The 27,837-nt window shown below is 43.8% G+C and overlaps 1 protein-coding gene across 1 annotated transcript; it reads left to right on the top strand.

The window, feature by feature from the left end:
• Positions 1 to 493: 493 nt before the first annotated feature.
• LOC121546153 (SPRY domain-containing SOCS box protein 1) lies at positions 494 to 25,840 on the top strand. Its single transcript, XM_041857200.2, is given in 4 exon segments — positions 494 to 688; positions 7,574 to 8,230; positions 8,232 to 8,370; positions 23,853 to 25,840. Coding segments are annotated over 3 exon segments (816 nt in total). The 5' UTR covers positions 494 to 688; positions 7,574 to 7,681; the 3' UTR covers positions 23,981 to 25,840.
• The last annotated feature ends 1,997 nt before the right edge of the window (positions 25,841 to 27,837 follow it).

The raw sequence follows: 27,837 nt of genomic DNA, 5'->3' as shown, positions 1-27,837 counted from the left end.
TGAGCCCATAGTTTTACATTTACATTTACATTTTAGTCATTTAGCAGACGCTCTTATCCAGAGCGACTTACAGTTAGTGAGTGCATTTCATTTTCATACATTTTACCTTTGTATATCCTTGTCACAGTCCATTGCTCCTCAGGGTTGTCAAATGAAAGAAACACTTCAATGTTGCCTCAGTCCGGTGTATAACTGAACAGTCACTGACCAGGTGTTTCCCACAGGACAAGTCATCTCAGGACCTTGCTGTAATAAATAGTCCCATAAATAAAAAGCATTTAGTCGCTCAGTCGGGAGGCGCTTATATGTATGGGTGTATTCATTAATGCACACAGTAGAACACGTTTTGCAACGAAAACGAGAGTTTTTATTGGACAAATTCAGTTAGGTCCCTCCCCGTTTCGTTCCGTTTGCTTTCGTTTAAGAAACGTTTCGCAACAGAATCGGGGTAATGAACTCGCCCCTGCTGGGAGCTATTGGACCACGTGACTGGATAGTAGACGTTAGGGCAGCCATCGTTTTACCTAATTCATGTCCAACCCAAAATGGGAAAGAGGTGCAAGGACTGGAGAGGATAGATCGAACAGCAATGGAATAGCTTGGGAATTATGTTTAAATTGCAAAACCTCGCTTTTCCAATCCTCTCTGTAGATTTTATTGGTTGTAAAGAAGAAGTTACCGAGCCAAGGTGAGTTTTATTTCGTTCGTTTGTGTTTTTTGTAGATCTTTTGTTTCGGCGTTACTTTGGCTTTCCTGTCTGAATAATTGACTATTCAAGGTTTTAGACGCAAACAATACATGTCATGAAGAGGGATATAGCTTCGTTGATTTATCAAGTATCAAATGCCACGAAGTCAGAGTTGTATTAATTTATTTTCAACAAGGAATCTCACCAATCTTTGCCGCCACACCCGCACGTATCTACATGATTATGACTAGTGACACGCTTCCTGTGTTAAGGCTACAAAGTAACCGTACATTCACCTTGTTAGTGGGCCAGTCCAGTGGTCATAGCTGACTTCCAGCTGGGGTGTATGTTCTGTGTGTGTTAGCTAATAGGGAGTAGCCTAGCTACCTTGCTATATAGGTCAGGTAATGGCTAACTCACTCCATCAGCTGCCATGAGTGTGGTACGTTTAGAAAAGCTGTAGACTCAATTTAGCAATAAGATAGACTTGCTAAGTGACATAAAACAATTGTTATTGTGTGCAATGCATTCAACTGATTGTCTAGTAATTAATTGGGCTACTGCCATACCATAACCAACTGTGTCTGTCGCATTTAGGTCCCAAAACAGCTCTATAGTACCAGGCTAGCTTGATCCTGGTATAGGAGATATATCAGGGTTGGTACCAGGCTAGCTAGATCCTGTAATAGGATATATATCAGGTTTGGTACCAGGCTAGCTTGATCCTGTTATAGGAGATATTTCAGGTTTGGTACCAGGCTAGCTAGATCCTGTTATAGGAGATATATCAGGGTTGGTACCAGGCTAGCTAGATCCTGTTATAGGAGATATATCAGGGTTGGTACCAGGCTAGCTTGATCCTGGTATAGGAGATATATCAGGGTTGGTACCAGGCTAAGTAGATCATGTTATAGGAGATATCAGGTTTGGTACCAGGCTAGGTAGATCCTGTTATAGGAGATATATCAGGGTTGGTACCAGGCTAGCTAGATCCTGTTATAGGAGAATATCAGGGTTGGTACCAGGCTAGCTAGATCCTGTTATAGGAGAATATCAGGGTTGGTACCAGGCTAGCTTGATCCTGTTATAGGAGATATCAGGTTTGGTACCAGGCTAGCTAGATCCTGTTATAGGAGATATTTCAGGTTTGGTACCAGGCTAGCTAGATCCTGTTATAGGAGATATATCAGGGTTGGTACCAGGCTAAGTAGATCATGTTATAGGAGATATCAGGTTTGGTACCAGGCTAGGTAGATCCTGTTATAGGAGATATATCAGGGTTGGTACCAGGCTAGCTAGATCCTGTTATAGGAGAATATCAGGGTTGGTACCAGGCTAGCTAGATCCTGTTATAGGAGAATATCAGGGTTGGTACCAGGCTAGCTTGATCCTGTTATAGGAGATATCAGGTTTGGTACCAGGCTAGCTAGATCCTGTTATAGGAGATATATCAGGGTTGGTACCAGGCTAGCTTGATCCTGTTATAGGAGATATATCAGGTTTGGTACCAGGCTAGCTTGATCCTGTTATAGGAGATATATCAGGTTTGGTACCAGGCTAGCTTGATCCTGTTATAGGAGATATATCAGGTTTGGTACCAGGCTAGCTAGATCCTGTTATAGGAAATACAGGCGCAGGTAGCTTAGTGGGTAAGAGCGTTGTGCCAGTAACCGAAAGGTCGCTGGTTCTAATCCCCGAGCCGACTAGGTGAAAAATCTGTCAATGTGCCCTTAAGCAAGGCACTTAACCCTAATTGCTCATGTAAGTCGCTCTGGATAAGAGCGTCTGCCAAATGACTAAAATGTAAATGTAAAATGAGATATATCAGGTTTGGTACCAGGCTAGCTAGATCCTGTTATAGGATATATATCAGGGTTGGTACCAGGCTAGCTAGATCCTGTAATAGGAGATATATCAGGGTTGGTACCAGGCTAGCTAGATCCTGTTATAGGAGATATATCAGGGTTGGTACCAGGCTAGCTAGATCCTGTTATAGGAGATATATCAGGGTTGGTACCAGGCTAGCTAGATCCTGTAATAGGAGATATATCAGGGTTGGTACCAGGCTAGCTAGATCCTGTTATAGGAGATATATCAGGGTTGGTACCAGGCTAGCTAGATCCTGTTATAGGAGATATATCAGGGTTGGTACCAGGCTAGCTAGATCCTGTTATAGGAGATATATCAGGGTTGGTACCAGGCTAGCTAGATCCTGTTATAGGAGATATATCAGGGTTGGTACCAGGCTAGCTAGATCCTGTAATAGGAGATATATCAGAGCATCTAGCCAGCAGCATCACTGTTCGTGGTCACTTCTTGACTGGGTCATTGGTGACAGTCCTCTGTTTCAGTACTGTAGCGTCTGTACTTCAACCGCAAGACCGTTAGAATTGTGACGTTATTATGATTGCAGGTCGACCTACACACCTAAACTAAATCTTAATTTGACACAAAAGAAGTTCAGCCTAAATGTGGACTCGGTCAACACAAGAGACTAGTGTTCCCTTGGCTAAATCCTTTAGAGTCCCCGTCTGCATCTCAATCAGCTCCTTACTAACCCAGGGGCCTGGAAACCCCCAAGACAACCAGCTACAGGACTGCAGGACCTAACACACCAAAAACACTAGCCTCTCTCCTCCTCCACCTTCGCTCACATTCATTTATGGATGAGAGTATATGAATAGGGACGGGTACAAACACAACAAGCATCCAATGTGTTGCATCATAGTGTGTGGCTCAGGCAAATGTTCAGCAAACGTCCTTAGATTTAACTAAAAGTCGAAACAAATGCAGGAATTCCGCCAATATTGGCAGACCACCAGGAAAGGGGTAGTAGTTACCATCGCTAATCATTTTAAATGTAATCTCTTTATGCTATTACCTATAGCCTGTGAAGCGTGTGGTTTAAAATTCAGAACTTGTCAGCACAACAGTGGTGGTTCTTCTGAGAAAGGGGGAATGAAGGGGGAAAGAATGGTTAAGGTGTATCCCAAATGACACCCTATTCCGTACATAGTGCACTACTTTTGACCAGAGCCCTATCAAAAGTAGTGCACTACATAGGGAATAGGGTGCTATTTGGGTCACAAGCCTAAGTCTGCAGCACAAAGCATGTGCAAATTAACATGTTTCATTCTCCCTGGCCTGAGGCCCTGAAGGCTGGACAGGCATTGAGAAGGACGATTGTTTACATCAGGCTGTGATCCCAAATCACTCCCTATTTAGTGCACTACTTTTGACTAGGGCCCTATAGGGCGCTGGTTAAAAGTAGTGCACTATGTAGGAAATAGGGTGCCATTTGGGACGTGGACCCAAAGAGTGGCCACCGGCTGCTGGGGTATTCTTCCCCTCTGTTTGGCCATCACTGAGGAGACATGCCCCATTTAAATGGTTGTTTACTTGCATTAGAAAAAGAGCCAAAACACTTCTCAATGAACTCTTGTCTACAATTCAATTAGTGTGCCCTAACCTTTCCCTTCTCAGCAGCAGCTAGCACGGTTTAGTTCCTGGTACCACAGTTCCCTGGATGTCTTTAGTTCCCCGGCTGTATGGTACCACAGTTCCCTGGATGTCTTCAGTTCCCTGGATGTCTTCAGTTCCATGGATGTCTTTAGTTCCCTGGCTGTATGGTACCACAGTTCCCTGGATGTCTTTAGTTCCCTGGCTGTATGGTACCACAGTTCCCTGGATGTCTTCAGTTCCCTGGCTGTATGGTACCACAGTTCCCTGGATGTCTTCAGTTCCATGGATGCCTTTAGTTCCCTGGCTGTATGGTACCACAGTTCCCTGGATGTCTTCAGTTCCCTGGATGTCTTTAGTTCCCTGGCTGTATGGTACCACAGTTCCCTGGATGTCTTCAGTTCCATGGATGTCTTTAGTTCCCTGGCTGTATGGTACCACAGTTCCCTGGATGTCTTCAGTTCCCCGGCTGTATGGTACCACAGTTCCCTGGATGTCTTCAGTTCCCTGGCTGTATGGTACCACAGTTCCCTGGATGTCTTCAGTTCCCGGCTGTATGGTACCACAGTTCCCTGGATGTCTTCAGTTCCCTGGCTGTATGGTACCACAGTTCCCTGGATGTCTTCAGTTCCCTGGATGTCTTCAGTTCCCTGGCTGTCTTTAGTTCCCCGGCTGTATGGTACCACAGTTCCCTGGATGTCTTCAGTTCCCCGGCTGTATGGTACCACAGTTCCCTGGATGTCTTCAGTTCCCTGGCTGTATGGTACCACAGTTCCCTGGATGTCTTCAGTTCCCCGGCTGTATGGTACCACAGTTCCCTGGATGTCTTCAGTTCCCTGGCTGTATGGTACCACAGTTCCCTGGATGTCTTCAGTTCCCTGGCTGTCTTTAGTTCCCCGGCTGTATGGTACCACAGTTCCCTGGATGTCTTCAGTTCCCCGGCTGTATGGTACCACAGTTCCCTGGATGTCTTCAGTTCCCTGGCTGTATGGTACCACAGTTCCCTGGATGTCTTCAGTTCCCCGGCTGTATGGTACCACAGTTCCCTGGATGTCTTCAGTTCCCTGGCTGTATGGTACCACAGTTCCCTGGATGTCTTTAGTTCCCCGGCTGTATGGTACCACAGTTCCCTGGATGTCTTCAGTTCCCTGGCTGTATGGTACCACAGTTCCCTGGCTGTATGGTACCACAGTTCCCTGGCTGTATGGTACCACAGTTCCCTGGATGTCTTCAGTTCCCTGGCTGTCTTTAGTTCCCTGGCTGTATGGTACCACAGTTCCCTGGCTGTATGGTACCACAGTTCCCTGGCTGTATGGTACCACAGTTCCCTGGATGTCTTCAGTTCCCTGGCTGTCTTTAGTTCCCTGGCTGTATGGTACCACAGTTCCCTGGATGTCTTCAGTTCCCCGGCTGTATGGTACCACAGTTCCCTGGATGTCTTCAGTTCCCTGGCTGTATGGTACCACAGTTCCCTGGATGTCTTCAGTTCCCTGGCTGTATGGTACCACAGTTCCCTGGATGTCTTCAGTTCCCTGGCTGTATGGTACCACAGTTCCCTGGATGTCTTTAGTTCCCTGGCTGTATGGTACCACAGTTCCCTGGATGTCTTCAGTTCCCTGGCTGTATGCTTGTCCCCTAGCAACATGTGCTATCTTCTGTCCTAACAACATGGACAGAACTACGGATAGAATCGGCTAATGATCGTAAATTACACAGCTGAGCTGAGCCAGTAAAGTGCATCATTTTGTTCATTGGACTTCCTGTTAGACAATGTGAACTCGTGGCAATAAACACATTTTGAATTTGATTTGAACCATTGATTAAGTTGGCACTTGGTGCAATATAGGTGAGTAGTGGTGCAATACAGTGTTCCAAGCTACGCCAACTGTTGCTTTAAGATTGCAACATTTTGAGTGGGGCAAGAAATGGTCAGAAACGGGTCAGGGCAAGTAGTGCACTATAAAGGGAATACGGTGCCATTTGGGCCGCAGAGTCTGTGGTCTGTAGCTCTGTCTAGTGGCTTGGCACTGCAGTCGCAGACCAGTAGCCTCGTGTTTTCATGCCCTGGAAAACCACAGACAGTAACAGCATGTTTTATGTTTTTTAAGCCTGAAGTTGTATGATTGCTTTTCCTGTTATCCCCTGACCAGACGATTGTATAATAGGAAATGGTTAGAGATTTCTGCCCTCTTATTTCCTATTTTTGGAAATTGTGGGCATAGTTTTAGTTTGTCTGAACAGGGTGAAGTTTTACAGCAGAGATGGAAATCCACTGTATATTCCCTAGTTGTCTCACGGTCTGTCTTTCCATTGGCAATAGCAGGGCCTCCCAGTTGCAAATAATGCTGTTATTATTTGGTTTACACACCCAGATCAGACTTCCTCCTCGTTATTTTTTCATTCTGATAGTAAATTTAGCTGGAACAAGCAGACCTGTTTAGCTGGAAAAACATGAAATCGAGTTCAGCTAATCAATTCTCTCATCATTCCAAATTACTGACTGGTGAGTTCAAAGTTGTATTTTTATGCCCTGTTATTGAGTTATTTAGTCATACTAAGCCTTTCCAGGATAGGAATTTCTTTCAGCGATGAGTGATGTTGCCCTCAACCTTGGTGGAGTCATTTTATGGAATATTTCAAATATTGTGAAGACCGAATGATTTCATAATGCTGTAATCTGCTGTAGCTCAATTGGTAGAGCACGGCGCTTGTAACGCCAGGGTAGTGGGTTCGATCCCCGGGACCACCCATACACAAAAATGTATGCACGCATGACTGTAAGTCGCTTTGGATAAAAGCGTCTGCTAAATGGCTTATTATTATTATTATTATTATTATTATTATTATTATTATTATTATCTGTTCCAGTGATTGGACACAGTTTAATATGAATATCAACATCCAAGCCCTCTAGTGTTTTTAAGGGCCTGCTGCACGTATATAGCCAGCCATAGTCGATTGATTAGCCAGCAGCTGTGGGTTAAAGCGCTGAACTGAGGCAGTTATGAAATGCTAATCTCATATAATTAGCAGATGCTTTTTATCCAAAGTGACATACAGTACATTGAGTGCATGCATGTTTAGTATGTGAACCCTGCGTGTGGGAATTTAACCTACGACCTTGCTATTAGCTCCAGGCTCTTACTAACTGATCCACACAGGACCATATTATAGTGATTGGGGAATAGGATATGAGTTGTTGGTGACTAACGTTCAACCTCTCTTCTCCTCCTTCATCTTCCCTTCCTCCTATTTCTTCCAGGTGGGTTTAAACCAGCACCTGGCCTGATCCTGTTACCTGGTAACCAGTAACAGGGCACCAATCCTAGCCTCCTGATTGGCTGTGACAGAAGCGGTCTGTGCAGAGGAGGGGGCAACCGAAAACTAACTGCTTTGCTCCCCCCTTCTTTTCTTTGTTTTGAGGAGGGAGGGGGAGGACTAGGGAGGAGGACTTGGCAGGAGAAGGAGAACCGCAGGAGGAGGCCTCGGCAGGAGGAGGAGTGCTCTGTGTGTGTTCTAACTTCCCAGAGGAGCATGGGGCAGAGCGTCCCTGGAGGCATAAAGACTATTGACATGAAGGACCCGGCGTTCAGGCCTCTGGAGCTGGCAGCTCTGGACCACGCCAAGCCCTCCAGGCTGGACCTGCTGCTGGACATGCCCCCTGCTGGACAGGAGGTCCAGATGCAGCACTCCTGGAACAACAACGACCGATCCCTCAACATCTTTGTCAAGGACGACAACAAACTGGTCTTCCACCGGCACCCCGTGGCTCAGAGCACGGACGCCATCCGGGCCTGTATCGGCTACACCCGGGGGCTGCACATCTGGGAGATAAACTGGGCCATGAGACAGCGGGGAACGCACGCCATCGTCGGTGTGGCGACAGGAGACGCGCCTCTTCATTCTGTAGGCTACACGACCCTGGTGGGTAATAACCACGAGTCCTGGGGCTGGGACCTGGGACGGAATAAACTTCACCACGATGGGAAGAACCAGCCCAGTAAGACATACCCTGCATTCCTGGAGCCGGATGAGACGTTTCTAGTCCCCGACTCGTTCCTGGTAGTGTTGGACATGGACGAAGGGGACTCTGAGCTATATAGTGGACGGACAGTACCTGGGGGTGGCTTTCAGAGGACTCAAGGGGAGGAAGCTGTATCCTGTCGTCAGTGCTGTGTGGGGGCACTGTGAAATACGAATCCGGTACATCAATGGACTTGATCGTAAGTAGTGTCTGTAACAGAGCTCTCTAACCCTGTTCCTGGAGAGCTAACCTCCTGCAGGTTCACAACCAGCCCTGTTCCTGGAGAGCTAACCTCCTGTAGGTTCACTCCAGCCCTGTTCCTGGAGAGAGAACCTCCTGTAGGTTCTCACTCCAACCCCAGTTGTAACTAACCTGAGTCAGCTTATCAACCAGCTAATTATTAGAATCAGGTGTGCTAGATTAGGGTTGGACTGAACCTACATGACTGTAGCTCTCCAGGGACAGGGTTAGAGAGCCCTGGCCTATAATATGATATTTTCTTAACTGTAAGGGTTCAGGGTTGGCTTTGGTGTGTGCTCTGAGACATGGTTTTAGACTTTCTAAATGCAATAGGAGTCTACTACAGCCACGTCTCACAGCCAGCTGAAGTCCTGGGCGCTTTGGAACGTTCAGAAATATGCTCTGTAGAACAAACATGCCTCTCTGACATGCATTAGGACAGGGTTCTTCAACTCCGGTCCTGGAGGGCCGAAACACCTCTGTTTTTCATCCTCTCCTTCTAATCAGGGGCTAATTCAGACCTGGGACACCAGGTGAGTGCAAATTAACTACCAGGTAGAAATAAAAAAAACAGAAGTGTTTCGGCCCTCCAGGACCGGAATTGAAGAACCCTGCGTTAGGATAAGGAATCATGTTGGCTCTAGTTATGACATTTTCTATCTGTAACGTTTGAAAACATTAGGGCTACTGCTTGTGTTCCTAGCTATCCCTTAATAATTCCTCTCTAGCTTTAGTAGAAGTGTCTGTCTGGACATTGGGTTGTGGTTGAAATCAGGGTGGGAAATTTAACTTTTTGCTCCACCAGTCACTGGCAGGTAAATGGAAAAAAAAATCTACCACCCACTGATCTTTTACCAGCGAAAAATATTTTTCCCATAATTACACAAAATCACAAATAACTGAATGAGCGTTCTTTTGTGATGTTTTAAAACAAGAAATGTATTGCTAGTATGAAGTAATGTGGTATATTGCTCAATTAAATTTGTGACCTGAGTATTTTAAACAGTTATGTTAAAATAAATAATTTTGATACAATAGTCAAACGGAGAAACAGTTGTACAACTGAACATCAAGAATCAACTAAATTCCCTGCGCTGCCGCAAAATGCTCCGTGTTACGGCTTATTTTTTATTATTATTAGTTCAGGGCTCTAACACTGACCGTTTTTACAAGGAGTACATAAGTTGATATTTAGGAACACACAAATAAATGTAGGAACGCAATGAAATTATTTGAGTGTTTTTTTAATGATAAATGACTAAAAGATTTTTGTAGTGTTACACGCTCAATCAAGCACAATGTACCCCCAAATATGAGTCATTCGGTGAGAGCAAAATGTTCAGCTGCCCCTTTTTAAGTTTAACGGCACTTGTCTGTCTGTCAGAGATGAGAATCACTGTCTGCGCTAGCAGCAGAGAGTTGCAGCAAACACAAACTAATATTGAAAAACAACCTAATATGTGAACAAAACGATGTAACTAGCCAAGAAACACCAGGACGAAGTCCCACTTCAGTAGCCTTTCAGGTCAATTCAACCAACTTCTACATTTTGGCTTTGGATTGACCAGCGTCGCTGCACAGCTATTTTCAGGTCTCTCCAGAGATGTTAGATCGGGTTCAAGTCCAGGCTCTGACTGGGACACTCTAGGACATTCAGATACTTGTCCCGAAGCCACTCCTGCGTTGTCTTGGCTGTGTGCTTAGGGTCGTTATCCTGTTGGAAGGTGAACTTTCACACCAGTCTGAGGTCCTAACCTGCTCCAGAGCGCTCTTCATCAGGTATCTCTCTGTACTTTGCTTCGTTCATCTTTCCCTCGATCCTGACTAGTCTCCCAGACCCTGCTGCTGAAAAACATCCCCACAGCATGATGCTGCCACCACCATGCTTCACCGTAGGGATGGTGCCAGGTTTCCTCCAGATGTGACGCTTGGCATTCAGGCCAAAGAGTTCAGTCTTGTTTCTCATGGTCTGAAAGACTTTAGGTTTCTTTTGGCAAACTCCAAGCTGGCTTTCATGTGCCTTTTTACTGAGGAGTGGCTTCCGTCTGGCCACTCTACCATAAAGGCCTGATTGGTGGAGTGCTGCAGAGATGGTTGTCCTTCTGGAAGTTTCTCCCATCTCCACAGAGGAACTTGGTAGCTCTTTCACAGTGACCATCGGTTTCTTGGTCACCTCCCTGACAAAGGCCCTTCTCCCCCGATTGTTCAGTTAAGCCGGGCGGCCAGCTCTAGGAAGAGTCTTGGTGGTTCCAAACTTCTTCCATTTAAGAATGATAGTGGCCTCCATGTTCATGGGGACCTTCAATGCTGCAGAAATTTTTTGGTACCTTTCTCCTGATCTGTGCCTCGACACAATCCTGTCTCGGAGCTCTACGGACAATTCCTTCGAACTCATGGCTTCGTTTTTGTTCTGACATGCACTGTCAACTGTGGGAAATTATATAGACCGGTGTGTTCCTTTCCAAATTCATATCCAATCAATTGAATTTACCACCGGTGGACTCCAAACAAGTTGTAGAAACATGTCAAGGATGATCAATGGAAACAGGATGCACCTGAGCTCATAGCAAAGGGTCTGAATACTTATGTAAATATGGTATTTCTGTTTTTTATTTTGCACAAATTTCAAAAAAACGGTTTTTACTTTGTCATTATGGGGTATTGTGTGTAGATTGATGAGGATTTTTATTTATTTCTTCCATTTTAGAATAAGGCTGTAATGTAACAAAGTGGAAAAAGTCCAGGGGTCTGAATACTTTCCGAATGCACTGTACATGTCCTCGAAATAGTCTAAGTTAATCTAATATAAGTCAAGAAATCTGTGATTTAATTTAGACGTTTTTGCTGAGGAGATCTTAGTTGCCATCTCCTATACAGTGAGGGAAAAAAGTATTTGATCCCCTGCTGATTTTGTACGTTTGCCCACTGACAAAGAAATTATCAGTTTATAATTTTAATGGTAGGTTCATTTGAACAGTGAGAGACAGAATAACAACAACAAAAAAATCCAGAAAAACGCATGTCAAAAATGTTATAAATTGATTTGCATTGTAATGAGGGAAATCAGTATTTGACCCCCTCTCAATCAGAAAGATTTCTGGCTCCCAGGTGTCTTTTATACAGGTAACGAGCTGAGATTAGGAGCACTCCCTTTAAGAGTGTGCTCCTAATCTCAGCTTGTTACCTGTATAAAAGACACCTGTCCACAGAAGCAATCAATCAATCAGATTCCAAACTCTCCACCATGGCCAAGACCAAAGAGCTCTCCAAGGATGTCAGGGACAAGATTGTAGACCTACACAAGGCTGGAATGGGATACAAGACCATCGCCAAGCAGCTTGGTGAGAAGGTGACAACAGTTGGTGCGATTATTTGCAAATGGAAGAAGCACAAAATAACTGTCAATCTCCCTTGGCCTGGGGCTCCATGCAAGAGCTCACCTCGTGGAGTTGCAATGATCATGAGAACGGTGAGGAATCAGCCCAGAACTACACAGGAGGATCTTGTCAATGATCTCAAGGCAGCTGGGACCATAGTCACCAAGAAAACAATTGGTAACACACTACGCCGTGAAGGACTGAAATCCTGCAGCGCCCGCAAGGTCCCCCTGCTCAAGAAAGCACATATACAGGGCTGTCTGAGGTTTGCCAATGAACATCTGAATGATTCAGAGGAGAACAGGGTGAAAGTGTTGTGGTCAGATGAGATCGAAATCGAGCTCTTTGGCATCAACTCAACTCGCCGTGTTTGGAGGAGGAGGAATGCTGCCTATGACTCCAGACCTTAATCCCATAGAAAATCTGTTAGAGGGAGCTGAAGGTTCGAGTTGCCAAACGTCAGCTTCGAAACCTTAATGACTTGGAGAAGATCTGCAAAGAGGAGTGGAACAAAATCCCTCCTGAGATGTGTGCAAACCTGGTGGCCAACTACAAGAAACGTCTGACCTCTGTGATTGCCAACAAGTGTTTTGCCACCAATTACTAAGTCATGTTTTACAGAGGGGTCAAATAATTATTTCCCTCATTTAAAATGCAAATCAATTTCTGACATCCGTTTTTCTGGATTTTTGTTGTTGTTATTCTGTCTCTCACTGTTCAAATAAACCTACCATTTATAATTAGACTGATCATGTCTTTGTCAGTGGGCAAATGTACAAAATCAGCAGGGGATCAAATACTGTGGACCATAGGAATTGGCAAGAGAGCACAAACAGATCTGGGACCAGGCTTTTCTGGTGTACGTTAATGTTTTAATGGGCCCAACCTTTGACCTTTGTTACACCCAAGTTAATTACATCAATAAACACTGAACTTGTGTGGGCACTCTATTCCCTACACTACTTTTGACCACAGTTTTGAGCACAATTTCGTTTATTGATGTAATGAACTTGGGTGTAACAGTACATTCAAAGGTTGGGCCCATTTAAAACACATTACTGCACACCAAGGTTACACCAGAGAACTGAGGATTTGTAGCCTGGTCCCAGATCTTTGTGCTCTCTTGCCAGTTCCTATGGTCACTGTTAATGTATAGGAGTTGGCAAGACAACACAAACAGATCTGGGACCAGGCTAGAACAGACTACAGTTAGGCTAGCCTGGTCCCAGATCTGCTAGTGCTGTTTTCCCAAACTTTAGCCAATTCAGCAAGACCACCTAAACAGATATGGGACCAGGCTAACAGGTAGAGACATTGATTCCAACTACTATGTAAGCCAGTTGGGCACTACCTGATAATGTGCCACTGGCATCGTGATTACATTTGATCTCTCTGTCCTATGCCCCAGATACAACAGAAAATTAATCATTTAACAAACCTGTTGATCACTTTGATCTAGGTTTGGGTAACATTTTCTGTAGTAAGGAGTCGAAGGAGAATAGTCCTTTTCAAGTAATCACTGATCTGACATAACTAGAATGGTGTACTGTAAAGCCTGTCGCATGCTTCCCAGTCGAAACAACAGTTCCCACACATACTGAACAAAAATATAAACAGAACATGCAACAATTTCAACGATTTTACTGAGTTACAGTTCATATAAGGAAATCAGTCAATTGAAATAATTTCAGTAGGCCCTAATCTATGGATTTCACATGACTGGGCAGGGGTGCAGCCATGGGTGGGCCTGGGAGGGCATAGGCCAATCCACTTGGGAGCCAGGCCCACCCACTGGGGAGATGGACCAGCCAATCAGAATGAGTTTTTCCCCACATAAGGGCTTTATTTCAGACAGAAATACTCCTCAGTTTCATCAGCTGTCCGGGTGTCTAGTCTCAGACGATCCCGCAGGTGAAGAAGCGTCCTGGGCTGGCTTGGTTTCACGTGGTCTGTGGTCTGCGGTTGGACGTACTGCCAAATTCTCTAAAACGACGTTGGAGGCGGCTTATGGTAGAGAAATGAACATTCAATTATTTGGCAACAGCTCTGGTGGACATTCCTGCAGTCAGCATGCCAATTGCACGCTCCCTTAACATTTTACATTTTCGTCATTTAGCAGACGCTCTTATCCAGAGCGACTTACAAATTGGTGTGTTCACCTTATGATAGCCAGTGGGACAACCACTTTACAATATATCAAATTATTTTTATTTTTTTTGGGGTAGGGTAGGGGGAGGGTAGAATGATTACTTTTATCCTATCCCAAATATTCCTTAAAGAGGTGGGGTTTCAAGTGTCTCCGGAAGGTGGTGAGTGACTCCGCTGTCCTGGCATCGTGAGGGAGCTTGTTCCACCATTGGGGTGCCAGAGCAGCGAACAGTTTTGACTGGGATGAGCGGGAACTGTGCTTCCGCAGAGGTAGGGGGGCCAGCAGGCCAGAGGTGGATGAACGCAATGCCCTCGTTTGGGTGTAGGGACTGATCAGAGCCTGAAGGTACGGAGGTGCCGTTCTCCTCACAGCTCCGTAGGCAAGCACCATGGTCTTGTAGCAGATGCGGGCTTCAACTGGAAGCCAGTGGAGTGTGCGGAGGAGCGGGGTGACGTGAGAGAACTTGGGAAGGTTGAACACCAGACGGGCTGCAGCGTTCTGGATGAGTTGTAGGGGTTTAATGGCACAGGCAGGGAGCCCAGCCAACAGCGAGTTGCAGTAATCCAGACGGGAGATGACACGTGCCTGGATTAGGACCTGTGCCGCTTCCTGTGTAAGGTAGGGTCGTACTCTGTGAATGTCGTAGAGCATGAACCTACAGGATCGGGTCACCGCTTTGATGTTGGCGGAGAACAACAGGGTGTTGTCCAGGGTCACGCCAAGGTTATTTGCACTCTGGGAGGAGGACACAACGGAGTTGTCAACCGTGATGGCGAGATCATGGAGCGGGCAGTCCTTCCCCGGGAGGAAGAGCAGCTCCGTCTTGCCGAGGTTCAGCTTGAGGTGGTGATCCGTCATCCACACTGATATGTCTGCCAGAGATGCGATTCGCACACCTTAAAACTTGAGACATCCGTGGCATTGTGTTGTGTGACAACTGCACATTTGAGTGGCCTTTTATTGTCCCCAGCACAAGGTGCACCTGTGTAATGATCATGTTCAATCAGCTCCTTGATATGTCACAACTCTCAGGTGGATGGATTATCTTGGCAAAGGAGAAATGCTCACTAACAGGGATGTAAACAAATTTGAGAGAAATTTTGTGTGTATGGAAAATTTCTGGTGTGTTTTTTATTTCAGCTCATGAAACATGGGACCAACACTTTACATGTTGCGTTTTTATATTTTTGTTCAGTATATATTATGACTATTTCTGACATTTTTGGATGATTTGGTGTTCGGCGAGTTTTTGGGGGGGGCTGTTCGCGCGCACAATTTTTTCTTGGGGCACGTCGAAGTTCGGTAGCCGAAGTCAACACCCCTTCATTGGTGAACAGTACTACTACTAGTAGGAGTCAACTATGGACGCGATTCTTCAACTAAGTGTTTGTCAGTCAACGAGAGACGACTAGTTTTAATCCTAATTTTTTCACTTGAAAAATATTGCATCAAACATCTTAGTTAGATGTAAAATTGTGCGACTAAAATCTCCTCATCAAAAAATTGCAGCAATTACAAATTTCTTGATTTACTGTATATTAGATTAACAGACTATTTTGAGGAAGTGTATACTGGCTATGTTGCTACGGCGTCTCAAGAGGGACAAACAGTAATATTGCCACTTTTTTTTCTTTTCTTTTTCTAATTTTTCAAGCGAAGATCTTTTAAGGGAGGATGCGAGGCACAGATGTTCACTTCGCTTAGCCGAGTTCTTCTAGGAGGAAACCGAACCTAGTATGCTGGCGCCTCAAGCCTCAAGCTCTCCATTGCATTGCTTTCACCAATTTATGTCATGTCAGAAGCCAGGAAGGAAGAATATTCAAACTGGGCCCAGGAGTTGTTCCTCACCATGTGATCTGACCATGAAAAACTCTGGCCCCTAGATTCCATCTCTAGTCTAGAACGTCTCATTCTGCCGTGAGACCGTGAGAGCTTGATGCTCTCTCTCCCTCCCCAAAGGGCTTTATTGGCATGGGAAACATATGTTTACATTGCCAAAGCAAGTGAAATGGATAACAAACAAAAGTGAAATAAACAATCTGAAATGAATAGTAAACATTACGTTACTCTGAAAAGTTTAACATTTCAAATGTTCTATTATGGCCATGTACAGTGTTGTAACAATGTGCAAATAGTTGAAGTTAGGGCTGGGCGATATTGCCAAAATACGTATCATATTACAGTATTTTTGACTTTTTTGTGTTTTTTGAATAATAAAAGTTCTAAATTTGCTTTTTGAGTAGTGCGTGACCCTAGGGTGCCAACACATACATTCTAAGTCAATGGGTCTTTCTCCATTCTGATTTGTTTTATACTGTTCAATTCAACTACAACCCAAAAATAATTTCTGCATTTCCTCATTGGAGATCATTTGCACACTGCCACGTAGGGCTGCACGATATGGGTAAACAATCTAAGCCATATTTTTAACCCAAATGTTGCAATTGCGATTTGACTTGCGATTTTAGAGCAAAAACACTTGGGTGAACTGTTGGAATCATGGAAATAGAATGATGATTGCATAGTTAGAATAGAATAATGGGCACTTTGAATACAGTGTTGTTTGACAAGACAACGAATGAAAATGCCAGGGAGGGGTTATTGTGACAGGGTAGGAACCAAAGTGTTGGTCAGTGTTTCCTTGGGGACCCTCTTATCTTTGGCTACGTTGAATGTTTTCTCTTGGCTACGTCATGTAGCGAACATATTCATGCTTCGCGTATTCCTGTTTGATTTAGAAGATACTGTTGCACAAACAACATGCTGATGGAGTTCTACACCATCACTGGTATTATCAGGCTGTATAGCTAGTTACGTTTGCTCTGGCTCAGTACATTTTATTAGCTAGCTAACTAGCGATTAGCATTAGCGGCTAACACGATCCAGTCCAAACTTGCTAAGAAAAGACAAACTAGCCGTTTTGCAGATGTAAGGAACACAAACTAATAGTGTAATTATAAAACGTTAGTGGATTAATATTAAGAAACAAAGTGAAAAACAGCATCGTTATCATCAACATTGTTGTATGCGCTGCATTGACCATGCAGAGACTGAACTCAAGTGTCTCATGGTCAAGCAACAACAGGGGGCGGGGCTAGGTCTGTGGAAAGCGGCAGAGAGACTCAACTAAACTAAACTATAAAAAGGGAGGTTACACACGGCGTATCACATTTAACAAACCAAACGTTCAAATACCGTTATAGAAGGTAAAGTAAAAACCCAAACCGATCCGTGCATCAATACGGTACATCGTAAAATACGGTACACCGCCCAGTCCTAGTTGAAGTACAAAAGGGAAAATAAATATGGGTTGTATAGTGCATTCGGAAAGTGTTCAGACCCCTTTTGACTTTTTCCACATTTTGTTACATTACAGCCTTATTATAAAATTGATTAAATAAAAAACATGTCCTCGTCATTCTACACACAATACCCCATAATGAAATGTTTGTGAATTTAATTTTTAAAAAACATACCTGATTTACATAAGTATTCAGACCCTTTGCTATGAGACTCGAAATTGAGCTCAGGTGCATCCTGTTTCCATTGCTCATCCTTGAGATGTTTCTACAACTTGATTGGAGCCTACCTGTGGTAAATTCAATTGATTGGACATGATTTGGAAAGGAACACACCTGTCTATGTAAGGTCCCACAGTTGACAGTGCATATCAGAGCAGAAACCAAGCCATGAGGTCGAAGGAATTATTCGTAGAGCTCTGAGACAGGATTGTGTTGAGGCACAGATCTGGGGAAGGATTCCAAAAAAAATCTGCAGCATTGAAGGTCCCCATGAACACAGTGGCCTCCATCATTCTTAAATGGAAGAAGTTTAGAACCACCAAGACTCTTCCTAGAGCTGGCCGCCCGGCCAAACTGAGCAATCGGGGGAGAAGGGCCTTGATCAGGGAGGTGACCAAGAACCCGATGGTCACTCTGACAGAGCTCTAGAGTTCCTCTGTGGAGATGGGAGAACCTCCCAGAAGGACAACCATCTCTGCAGCACTCCACCTATCAGGCCTTTATGGTCGAGTGACCAGAAGGAAGCCACCCCTCAGTGAAAGGCACATGACAGCCCGCTTGGAGTTTGCCAAAAGGCACCCAAAGGACTCTCAGACCATGAGAAACAAGATTCTCTGGTCTAATGAAACCAAGATTGAACTCTTTGGCCTGAATGCCAAGCGTCACGCCTGGAGGAAACCTGGCACCATCCCTACTGTGAAGCATGGTGGTGGCAGCATCATGCTGTGGGGATGTTTTTCAGCTGCAGGGACTGGGAGACTAGTCAGGATCAAGGGAAAGATGAATGAAGCAAAGTACAGAGAGATCCTTGATGAAAACCTGCTCCAGAGCGCTCAGGACCTCAGACTGGGGCGAAGGTTCACCTTCCAACAGGATAACAAGCCTAAGCACACAGCAAAGACAACGCAGGAGTGGCTTCGGGACAAGTCTCTGAATGTCCTTGAGGGGCCCAGCCAGAGCTCGGACTTGAACCAGATCGAACATCTCTGGAGAGACCTGAAAATAGCTATGCAGCGACCCTCCCCATCCAACCTGACAGAGCGTGAGAGGATCTGCAGAGAAGAATTGGAGAAACTCCCCAAATACAAGTGTGCCAAGCTTGTAGCGTCATACCCAAGAACACTCAAGGCTGTAATCGCTGCCAAAGGTGCTTCAACAAAGTACTGGGAAAGGGTCTGAATACTTCTGTGAATGTGATATTTCAGTTATTTCTGCTTTTGTTTTGTCATGATGGGGTATTGTGTGTAGATTATTGAGGGGGAAAAAACAATCATCCATTTTTAGAATAGAACGTAACAGTGGAAAAATTCAAGGGGTCTAAATCATTTCCGAATGCGTTATAGATAATGTTACTCAGTGGACAGTTTATTAGGTATACCACCCCGTTCACATGGTTCACTCCTACAGACAGTGAGTCACGTGGCCGTGGCTTGCTATATAAAGCAGGCATCGAGGCATTCAGTTACTGTTTGATGGAACGTTAGAATGGGTAAAACGAGTGACCTAAGCGACTGAGTGTGGTATGATCGTCGGTGCCAGGAATGCCAGTCAGAGTATCTCAGAAACAACCGACCTCCCGGGTTTTTCACGCACAACAGTGTCTAGGGTTTACTAAGAATGGTGCGACGAACAAAAAACATCCAGTCAGCGGCAGTCCTGTGAGCGAAAACAGCTTGTTGATGAGAGAGGTCGAAGGAGACTGGCAAGAATCATGCAAGCTTACAGGTGGGCCACAAACAGGCAAATAACGGCGCAGTACAATAGTGGTGTGCAGAACAGCATCTCAGAATTTACACTTGTCACGGATGGGCTATTGCAGCAGGCGACCACACCGGGTTCCACTCCTATCAGCTAACAACAAGAAGTGGCTCCAATGGGCATGCGTCCACCAGCACTGGACAATTGAGTAGTGGAAAATAATTGCCTGGTCCAATGACTCTCGGTTCCTGTTGTCATGCTGATGGCAGAGTCAGGATTTAGCGTAAGTAGCATGAGTCCATGGCGCTATCCTGCTTGGTGTCAAGGGGTACAGGCTTGTGGTGTAATGGTATGGGGAATGTTTTCCTGGCACACGTTAAGTCGCTTGATGCCAATTGAACAATGTTTGAACGCCACCGCGTATCTGAACATTGTTGCTGACTAGGTGCATCCCTTCATGGTACTAGATAGGTGGACATAATAAACTTGCCACTTAGTGTTGAAGAGGGTGGGGCTTAAGCTGCTACCCTGCCTCACCCCACGGCCCTGTGGAAAGTAATATTATTTTGCTCATTTTTACTGAACACTTGTTGTTTGTGTACATGGATTTTATAATGTATGTTTTTCCCCCAACACCGCTTTCCATCCATTTGTATAGCAGACCCTCATGCCAAATTGAGTCAAAAGCTTTTTTTTTAAATCAACGAAGCATGAGAAGACTTTGCTTTTGGGTTGTTTGTCAATTAGGGTGTGCAGGGTGAAAACGTGGTCTGTCGTACGGTAATTTGGTAAAAAGCCAATTTGACATTTGCTCAGTACATTGTTTTCACTGAGGAAATGAACTAGTCTGCTGTTAATGATAATGCAGAGGATTTACCCAAGGTTGCTGTTGACGCATATCCCATGGTAGTTATTGGGGTCAAATTTGTGTCCACTTTTGTGGATTGTGATGATCAGTCCTTGGGTCCAAATATTAGGGAAGATGCCAGAGCTGAGGATGATGTTTAAGTATAGCCAACTGGAATTTGTGGTCTGTATATTTTATAATTTAATTTAGGATACCATCAACACCACAGGCCTTTTTGGGTTGTGTTACAGCCTGAATTCAAAATGTATCTCACCCATCTACACACACACACAATGACGAAGTGAAAACATGTTTTTAGACATTTTTGCTAATTTATTAGAAATTAAAAGCAGAAATCTCATTCACGTAAGTATTCACACCCCTGAGTCAATACTTTGTAGAAGCACCTTTTGGCAGCGATTTTCTGGGTAAGTCTCTAAAGCTGTGTTCACATTGGAGGTTTGAAGTGACTCAAACCCGATTTATTGGCGTATAAGATTATTTTATTTTTTTGTCTGAACAGCCAAAAAGAACATGGAATCGGATATTTCAAGCCACAATCAAGACAGATCCTAATCTGATTCCTGGCCATGTGACTTGTGTCTGAATGGTCAAATCTGATTTATTTGCCCTCAAGTGGTTTTTAGACTTATTTGGCATATCTTGTTGCTTGCTAGCTACTCTGACAGTTTGACAAGAACGTGGTAGCCAACTATCTTGTTAATTGTTTAGAAAGAAATTAGTGAATGTGCTAGAAAGCTAAACAGCTAGCTAGTTGACTGCTGTGGCTAGCCAAAAAGGACTTGTTTTGAAAATTGGATTATATTATCCTTTGAGGCTTGATGTGTTCTTACACTACGATTTTGAACATTCAAAGCAACTGGGAAACGCCCATGGCAGGCATTGTCACCTTAGCTTGCTACACAACTTCTGAGTGATATGAAGCACGAGCACCACCACCAATCAGCCTACACCACTGTGCATACACTTGTCGTTACTATGACAACTAGCGTAGCCATGTCAGCAAATGATTGCTGTCTGAACACAAACTCATCCGATTTGGTCACTTGTAACTTGCTGTTTGGACATTCAGTAGTTCATAACGGATTTGAAAAACAAAACTGATTTGAGCATTAAGGCCTGCAGTGTGAACAAGGCTTAAGAGATTTCCACACCAGGGGCAGGTTGCACCAGTTGGTCTTAAATGCTAGGTCGGGCGTAGCTACGTCCGACTTTGGGATCAGAATTGACACCTGTTGCAAAAATAAGACTAGTCGTAAAGTCCGGCGTAAGCAATGCGTGTTCTATATATATATATATATATATATATATTTTTTTTTTTTTTATTATATAGAATATTTGATGCTTCATAATGATGGTTGCTAGGCAGCGTCCGTTACTAGGCTGTTACCATCCTTGTGGCAGTTCTAAACTTTGCAAGGCATGTCCCATCACTTCGCATAGCCCACCACTAAGCATGCACGTTTTCTCAACCACAACTGGATGGATCAATCAATAATTACTGTGGGAATAAATATCACTGAATGACAGAGATATTGGAATAAAGTAGTCTAATGCCATTTGAAGGCATTTATCATATTGTTGCTTACGGAGTCATCAAAACAAAAAGTGTCATTTGGGTTTTTTGTACCCCCATTTTCATGATATCCAATTTTGTCTTCCAAACCCTCCCCTAACCCGGACGACGCTGGGCCAATTGTGCGCCGCCTCATGGGTCTCCCGGTCGTGGCCGGCTGCGACACAGCCCGGGATTTAACCCGGGTCTGTAGTGACGCCTCAAGCACTGCGATTCAGTGCCTTAGACCGCTGCGCCACTCGGGAGGCCCATTTTGAAATACTTTAAAGAAATCGCTGTGTGTGGTCAACTAAAATTTCAGCACCGTTATGATTGGAACAGTGTTATCGCGCTGGTTTGTGACAAGCGTGGGGACTCTTTATATCTTGATAAATCAATCAGATTTTTGTTTTCACAATCTCTGTTTTGGATATTTGGTTATAATTAGGCTGGGAAAATGTTAGCCAAATTGAGGTGAGTGTTCATGATGATAAATCTTAAGTCTAGTTAGTCTAACAGTGTTATCAGAACATTTTGCTAGAATGTTATGTAGCCTACGCTAGGCTAGTATAACAGGTGGATTATTCTGCTCTTCACTCGCGTAGTAGCCTAGGCTATATCCCGACTAAAAGCCCTTGACTTGTCTGATAATCAATCAGTGATTTTGTTTCTCTGTGTATTTGTTTTTTCGATCTCTGGCTGGGCAGCTCATCTATTACTTTGCTAATATCTGATCAGACACATTTAGCATGCTATAATGTAGCCGCTAATAGCTGATCAGACACATTTAGCATGCTATAATGTAGCTGCTAATATCTGATCAGACACATTTAGCATGCTATAATGTAGCATAAATCAAGTGTATTATTTTGGTACTTACTCGCACATAGGCAACTCGAAAAGGAGGTTGTGAGATGTGAACACAAGACTTGCATCCTTTTTGAAAATATAGATTGCTATTCTATGCGTATCATGATGAAGATGAGTCCCAATTTTAACACCCTACACCTTCTCCCTACTAGGTGTAGAATCTAGGACCGGGCGTAGCTCACGACCAGGTGGTGCAACAGGCTGCCGATGTGCCCTTGAGCAAGGCACTTAACCCTAATTGATAAGAGCGTCTGCTAAATGACTAAAATGTAAATGTATAATTTCTAGGTCGGGCGTGGAGTTATGACCCACAGGTGCAACCGGCCCCTAGATTGTGCAACATTTGCCCATTTTTATATTTGATTATTTTCTCAATTCTTCAAGCTTTTGTCAAATTGGATGTTGATCATTGCTAGACAACCATTTTCAGGTCTTGCCATAGATTTAAAAGTAGATTTAAGTCAAAACTGTAACTCGGCCACTCAGGAACATTCACTGTCTTCTTGGTAAGTAACTCCAGTGTGGATTTGGCCTTGTGTTTTAGGTTATTGTCCTGCTGGAAGGTGAATTCATCTCCCAGTGTGTGGCGGAAAGCAGACTGTGCTTAGCTCCATTTACGTTCCTTTATAGGGCGCAAACATATAACACTTTGTATTCAGGACAACAAGTGAATTGCTTTGCCACATTGTTAGCAGTATTACTTTAGTGCCTTATTGCAAACAGGATGCATGTTTTGGAATATATTTTTTTCTGTACAGGCTTCCTTCATTTCACTCTGTCAATTAGGTTATTATTGTGGAGTAACTACAATGTTCTTGATCCATCCTCAGTTTTCTCCTATCGCATCTATTAAACTGTTTTTAAAGTCACCATTGGCCTCATGGTGAAATCCCTGAGTGGTTTCCTTCCGGCAACTGAGTTAGGAAGGACACCGGTATCGATACACCAGCCAAAGTGTAATTAATAACTTCACCATGCTCAAATGGATATTAAATGATTGCGCACAGTGAGTCCAAGTCCATGCAACTTATTATGTGACTTGATAAAGCAATTTTTTTTACTCCTGAACTTATTTAGGCTTGCCATAACAAAGGGGTTGAATACTTATTGACGCAATACATTTCAGCTTTTAATTTCTAATTAATTTGTACACATTTCAGAAAAGAATTATTCCACTTTTGACATTATGGGGTATTGTGTGTAGGCAGGCCAGTGACAAAATCTAAATTTTATCCATTTTAAATTCAGGCTGTAACACAACAAAATGTGGGAAAAGTCGAGGGGTGTGAATACTCTCTGAAGGCGCTGCTGTGTATGTCTCTCTCTCACTCTCTATTTAAGTTCAACTAAAATGTAGACGTCTATATTGCTGTGCTGTACTCTAAATCTGTCTCCCTCCTCAGCTGAGCCTCTCCCTCTGATGGACCTGTGTCGGCGCTCTGTGAGGGTAGCTCTGGGCAGAGAACGACTGAGTGAGATCCATGCTCTGCCCCTACCAGCCTCGCTCAAGAATTACCTGCTCTACCAATGACCCCTCAGCACAACAACATAGAACATGACTCAGATCCATGGTCTGCCCCGTCTGTTCCCTCAATACATACACAGAACACGCTTAACCCTTGCTCTCTCTGTCTCTGGGATTTCCCCTCTCCGGAGGGTAACCAACCAGTTCCACAATTCAGCACATGACTCCAGCCTCTGGGTTTAGGACTCTGACTCATCCTTCCCATCCCTCAGGGCTGGTTTGTACCAATCACATTTTACGACGGAGTGAGAACACCATTGTGTGACGCTTGGAGTGTTCAGGAAGCTGTAGACACTGTGGTTGGTGATGGGGTCAAGTCTTCTTTCGGGTTTTTATAATCCTGTTTTTATGGTTTACTTCAATTTATATATACTGGGATATCCATGTCTGTGATGGACATGACATGCAAAGGACTTTATGCCGATCTTTACTGGTCCTGAGGACTAGGAGATGACTGCCACAGTCGTACTCCAGTATGTCTGTCTGTCTGTATGTTGAAATGCAATGAGTTTGATGGTACGTAAGTATGTTGTGACCGCAACACCTCTTAATAATGATTGACTTTGTCTCTCCTTTTCAGTATGTCTTTTTAAATGAAATATCAATCAAGTGATTGCTGTGTGACATGTCCTGTTGGTAAATAGTTAGATTATTGTGTTGGAATCAAACCTCCACCCCCCCCCACCCCCCTTCAGGGCCCTTGTGTGGTATAATAGATTAGTATGTTGCGTGTTGAAAATATATTTGTAAGCATTTTCTACGCATAAAGATGGTACCATTTCTCATCTTTACCTGTTGTTCCTCTTCAATGGTCGATCAGGAAATAATACTCCCTTTTTATATGCTTAAGATTTTATGAGATTTCCTTGGAAGGTTTGATAAAGTTAGTACTCAGTAGATGAATGGTGGATCTAGCCCGGTGATGACCCAGCACTGACCTCTGATGTTAATAAGGAGGTGATACATCTCCATTTCTCCTGGAAGCAGCAGCAGCACCGTAGTTTGTCCCTCAAGGTGACCGCACACCTCCTACCCCCACCCTTTTTAAAGGATCAGTTCACCCAAATAAATAAAAATAAAAATAAAAAAAGTACATCTTTGTTTCCTGACCATTGTAAGCAGTCTAGGGACAAGGACAGAGTGCAATCCAAGCTTTGGGTTTGTTTACCTAGACTCCCGTTATCCATAGACTGCTTTCAGGGAAAGAAAGTGTCATTTTGTCATTTTGGGGTCGAACGGTCCCTTTTTAACTCTGTTCTGCTGCACTATCAGGTTTTCTCCCTGCAATATTCGAAACGCCTGTTTTGTGTTATGTACTGTTGGGGGACATCGTAGATTTGAAGATGGTTGTTTTTTACTGAAGAGGTTTTTATATAAACTGAAGGATGACATCACTGTGAGCATTTCTAGCATGCACCAGCAGACAGTTTTGTCATTGCCCACAAAAGCCAATACAATCACTGTACACTGTCCATGTTCTTTCTCTCTGCTTTGGACCCGTACATAGTGTTTCATGTATTTAGAGGACTTGTTTGGGTATAGGGGGGATGGTTGTGGGGGATTCTGAAATGTAAGCGTATGTGTGGTGATGTCATCGGAAGGTATGGTGTCTTTTTTTTAAATTAGTTAACCGTTTTGTTTTAGTTGGAAAGCATATGTTCAAATGGCACCCTATTCCCCGTATAGTAGACTACTTTTGTTTTAATGGTCAGGTGTAGTCCGTGTGTGGCGTTGTGCTGAGCGTTGACCATGCTGCGCCCATCCGGTTTTTTATCTCCTTCTAGTTTGCAACATCTCATTTTTCTTTTGTGTTTCTTTATGTAGATGGTTTGTAACTACCTAATAAAAGTTGATTTCAAATTATAATTTCTGTTGCGCTGTCAAGTGACTTGTGTGTAATTTTGTGGGGTCCTCGAAGTATCGACAAGGTAATAGAACCAAGTGTGTGTGTGTGTGTGTGTGTGTGAATCGAAATGGAACTGAATTGTGTAAAGTTTGAAATATGGTAGACATTTTGAATCTCATCTGTTGCTTGCAATGATCATGGGTTTGATTCCAGCTGGGGCCTCCCATATGAAAAATATGCACACGCTTTGGATAAAGACGTCTGATTGGTAGGAAATGGGAGCTCCGCCAGCATCTTCCTTATCTAGCCGTCAGGGGATGCTAAAGAGCAGATACTGGCCTTCTGGCATCAACTACCTGTTTGACCATTCAACTGATTCTCAAAAGTCAAAAGAATCTCTTCTGAAACATTTCACCCCATGTGAATGGTGTGCTGTAGTGACTTAGAAATGTGTGTGTGTGATCGTAATCAAGACTCTGGATAATTCTGCAGTCTTGGCTCTTGCAACAAAAAACAAACAGTGAACGTCCACTACTTTTTATATAAGTCAACAAACCTGTTTTATTGTCGCCCAGGGTCAAAAAACATTAAGATATTTGTCATTGCTCATACTTTGAGTCAATGTCCTGTAACTGATTTGTTTATTAAGTGAATTGTTGAAGAGGTTTTAAATGCTCTAAATTTACAAACAAGGATAACTGTCTCTGGATGTTTTTTTTACCCTGACCAATAAAACCGGTTCACTGATAAGGCAGCAACTTTCCACTGACAAACAACCCAATTTCCAGGTGGTTGAATAACCTACTTATCTGTCTATTCCATAGGTTATGAACCTTGATATCATGTTGAGTAGTACTTTATTGATCCCAACTTGGGAAGTTGTTTTCTCACTCTGCATCATCAATAAATCATGAGGACAAAACCCGTAACAATGACAAACATGATAAGAAACTGACATATGAAGGCACCTGCATCTTAGCAACCATACAATAATAGTCTGATTCAAAGGAGTTAAGAAATGCTGTTGTCGATCCTACGCCGGGGAGACGAGCAACAACAACATTCATCAGAAGACAGGTCATCATCACTCTCATTAAAAAGCCTCATGGCTGTGGGTAAGAACGACCATCTTAAACCTCTCTGTGGCGCTTCTGGGCAGGATGAAACTGCTACTGAAACTATTTCCCCTTAGTAAGCATGTCAGTGACATTCCACCTCTTACACACCTCCAGACCTGGGTTCAACCAGGTGTTTGTGTTTTTTGGGACTTTCCGATTCCATTTCAACAAGGAAAGCTCCATCGAGTATCTCCAATAGTGCTTGAACCCAGGTTTGCACACCCTCACCTCCCATTGGCTGGGCTGGCTGGGCTGGCTGGCTGGCTGCTCAGTTGACACACAACACGCCATGTCACGCGTCTACAGACCTCTCTTCAGATGCCACAGTCATGGTGTCGGGTGTCACGTTCACCCCATAACTAAAATGGAAGAACAATATGTCTTTTTTTTCTCTGTCTGCTTGTTCTAGGACGAAGTAGAAATTGATAGAGGATTGACATAGAAGTCTACTGTAAGAAACTAGGGGGTTTACTTTGTGCTCAAACAGTGAAGGTGCTGTGCAGCACACAAACCAAAAATCATTGTTGCGTAACATATTTGCCCCTGGCAAAAAATGACATCCAGTTGTTATGAAAAAAAATGTTTTTTTTGTGTGTGTGTGTGTGGTAAAACAGGGACGTTTGTAACTGATTGATCAGTATCCAGAACAGCAGCCTAGGAGGCGCATGAATTCACATATCGTTTCACTTTTGTAAATTAGTAATAAACCTAGAAGCAGACAATTGGTCTGTTGAAAACTGGAAAAAGACAGCCAGTGGCCAAAATACAAATCAAGCCTTTACCCCTTCAATGGGATGGGGAGGGGGGTTGTGCTGAAGTGGTCACAGGTGTAGACCATAGACTTAGATAGACATCACATCATTGTATCTGTCCCATTATGGCGTCTGTGAGAGCATTGG

This window comes from Coregonus clupeaformis, chromosome 30, assembly GCF_020615455.1.
Source record: "Coregonus clupeaformis isolate EN_2021a chromosome 30, ASM2061545v1, whole genome shotgun sequence".
Taxonomy (NCBI): Eukaryota; Metazoa; Chordata; class Actinopteri; order Salmoniformes; family Salmonidae; genus Coregonus; species Coregonus clupeaformis.
This window is presented reverse-complemented; position numbering and strand designations above follow the sequence as displayed.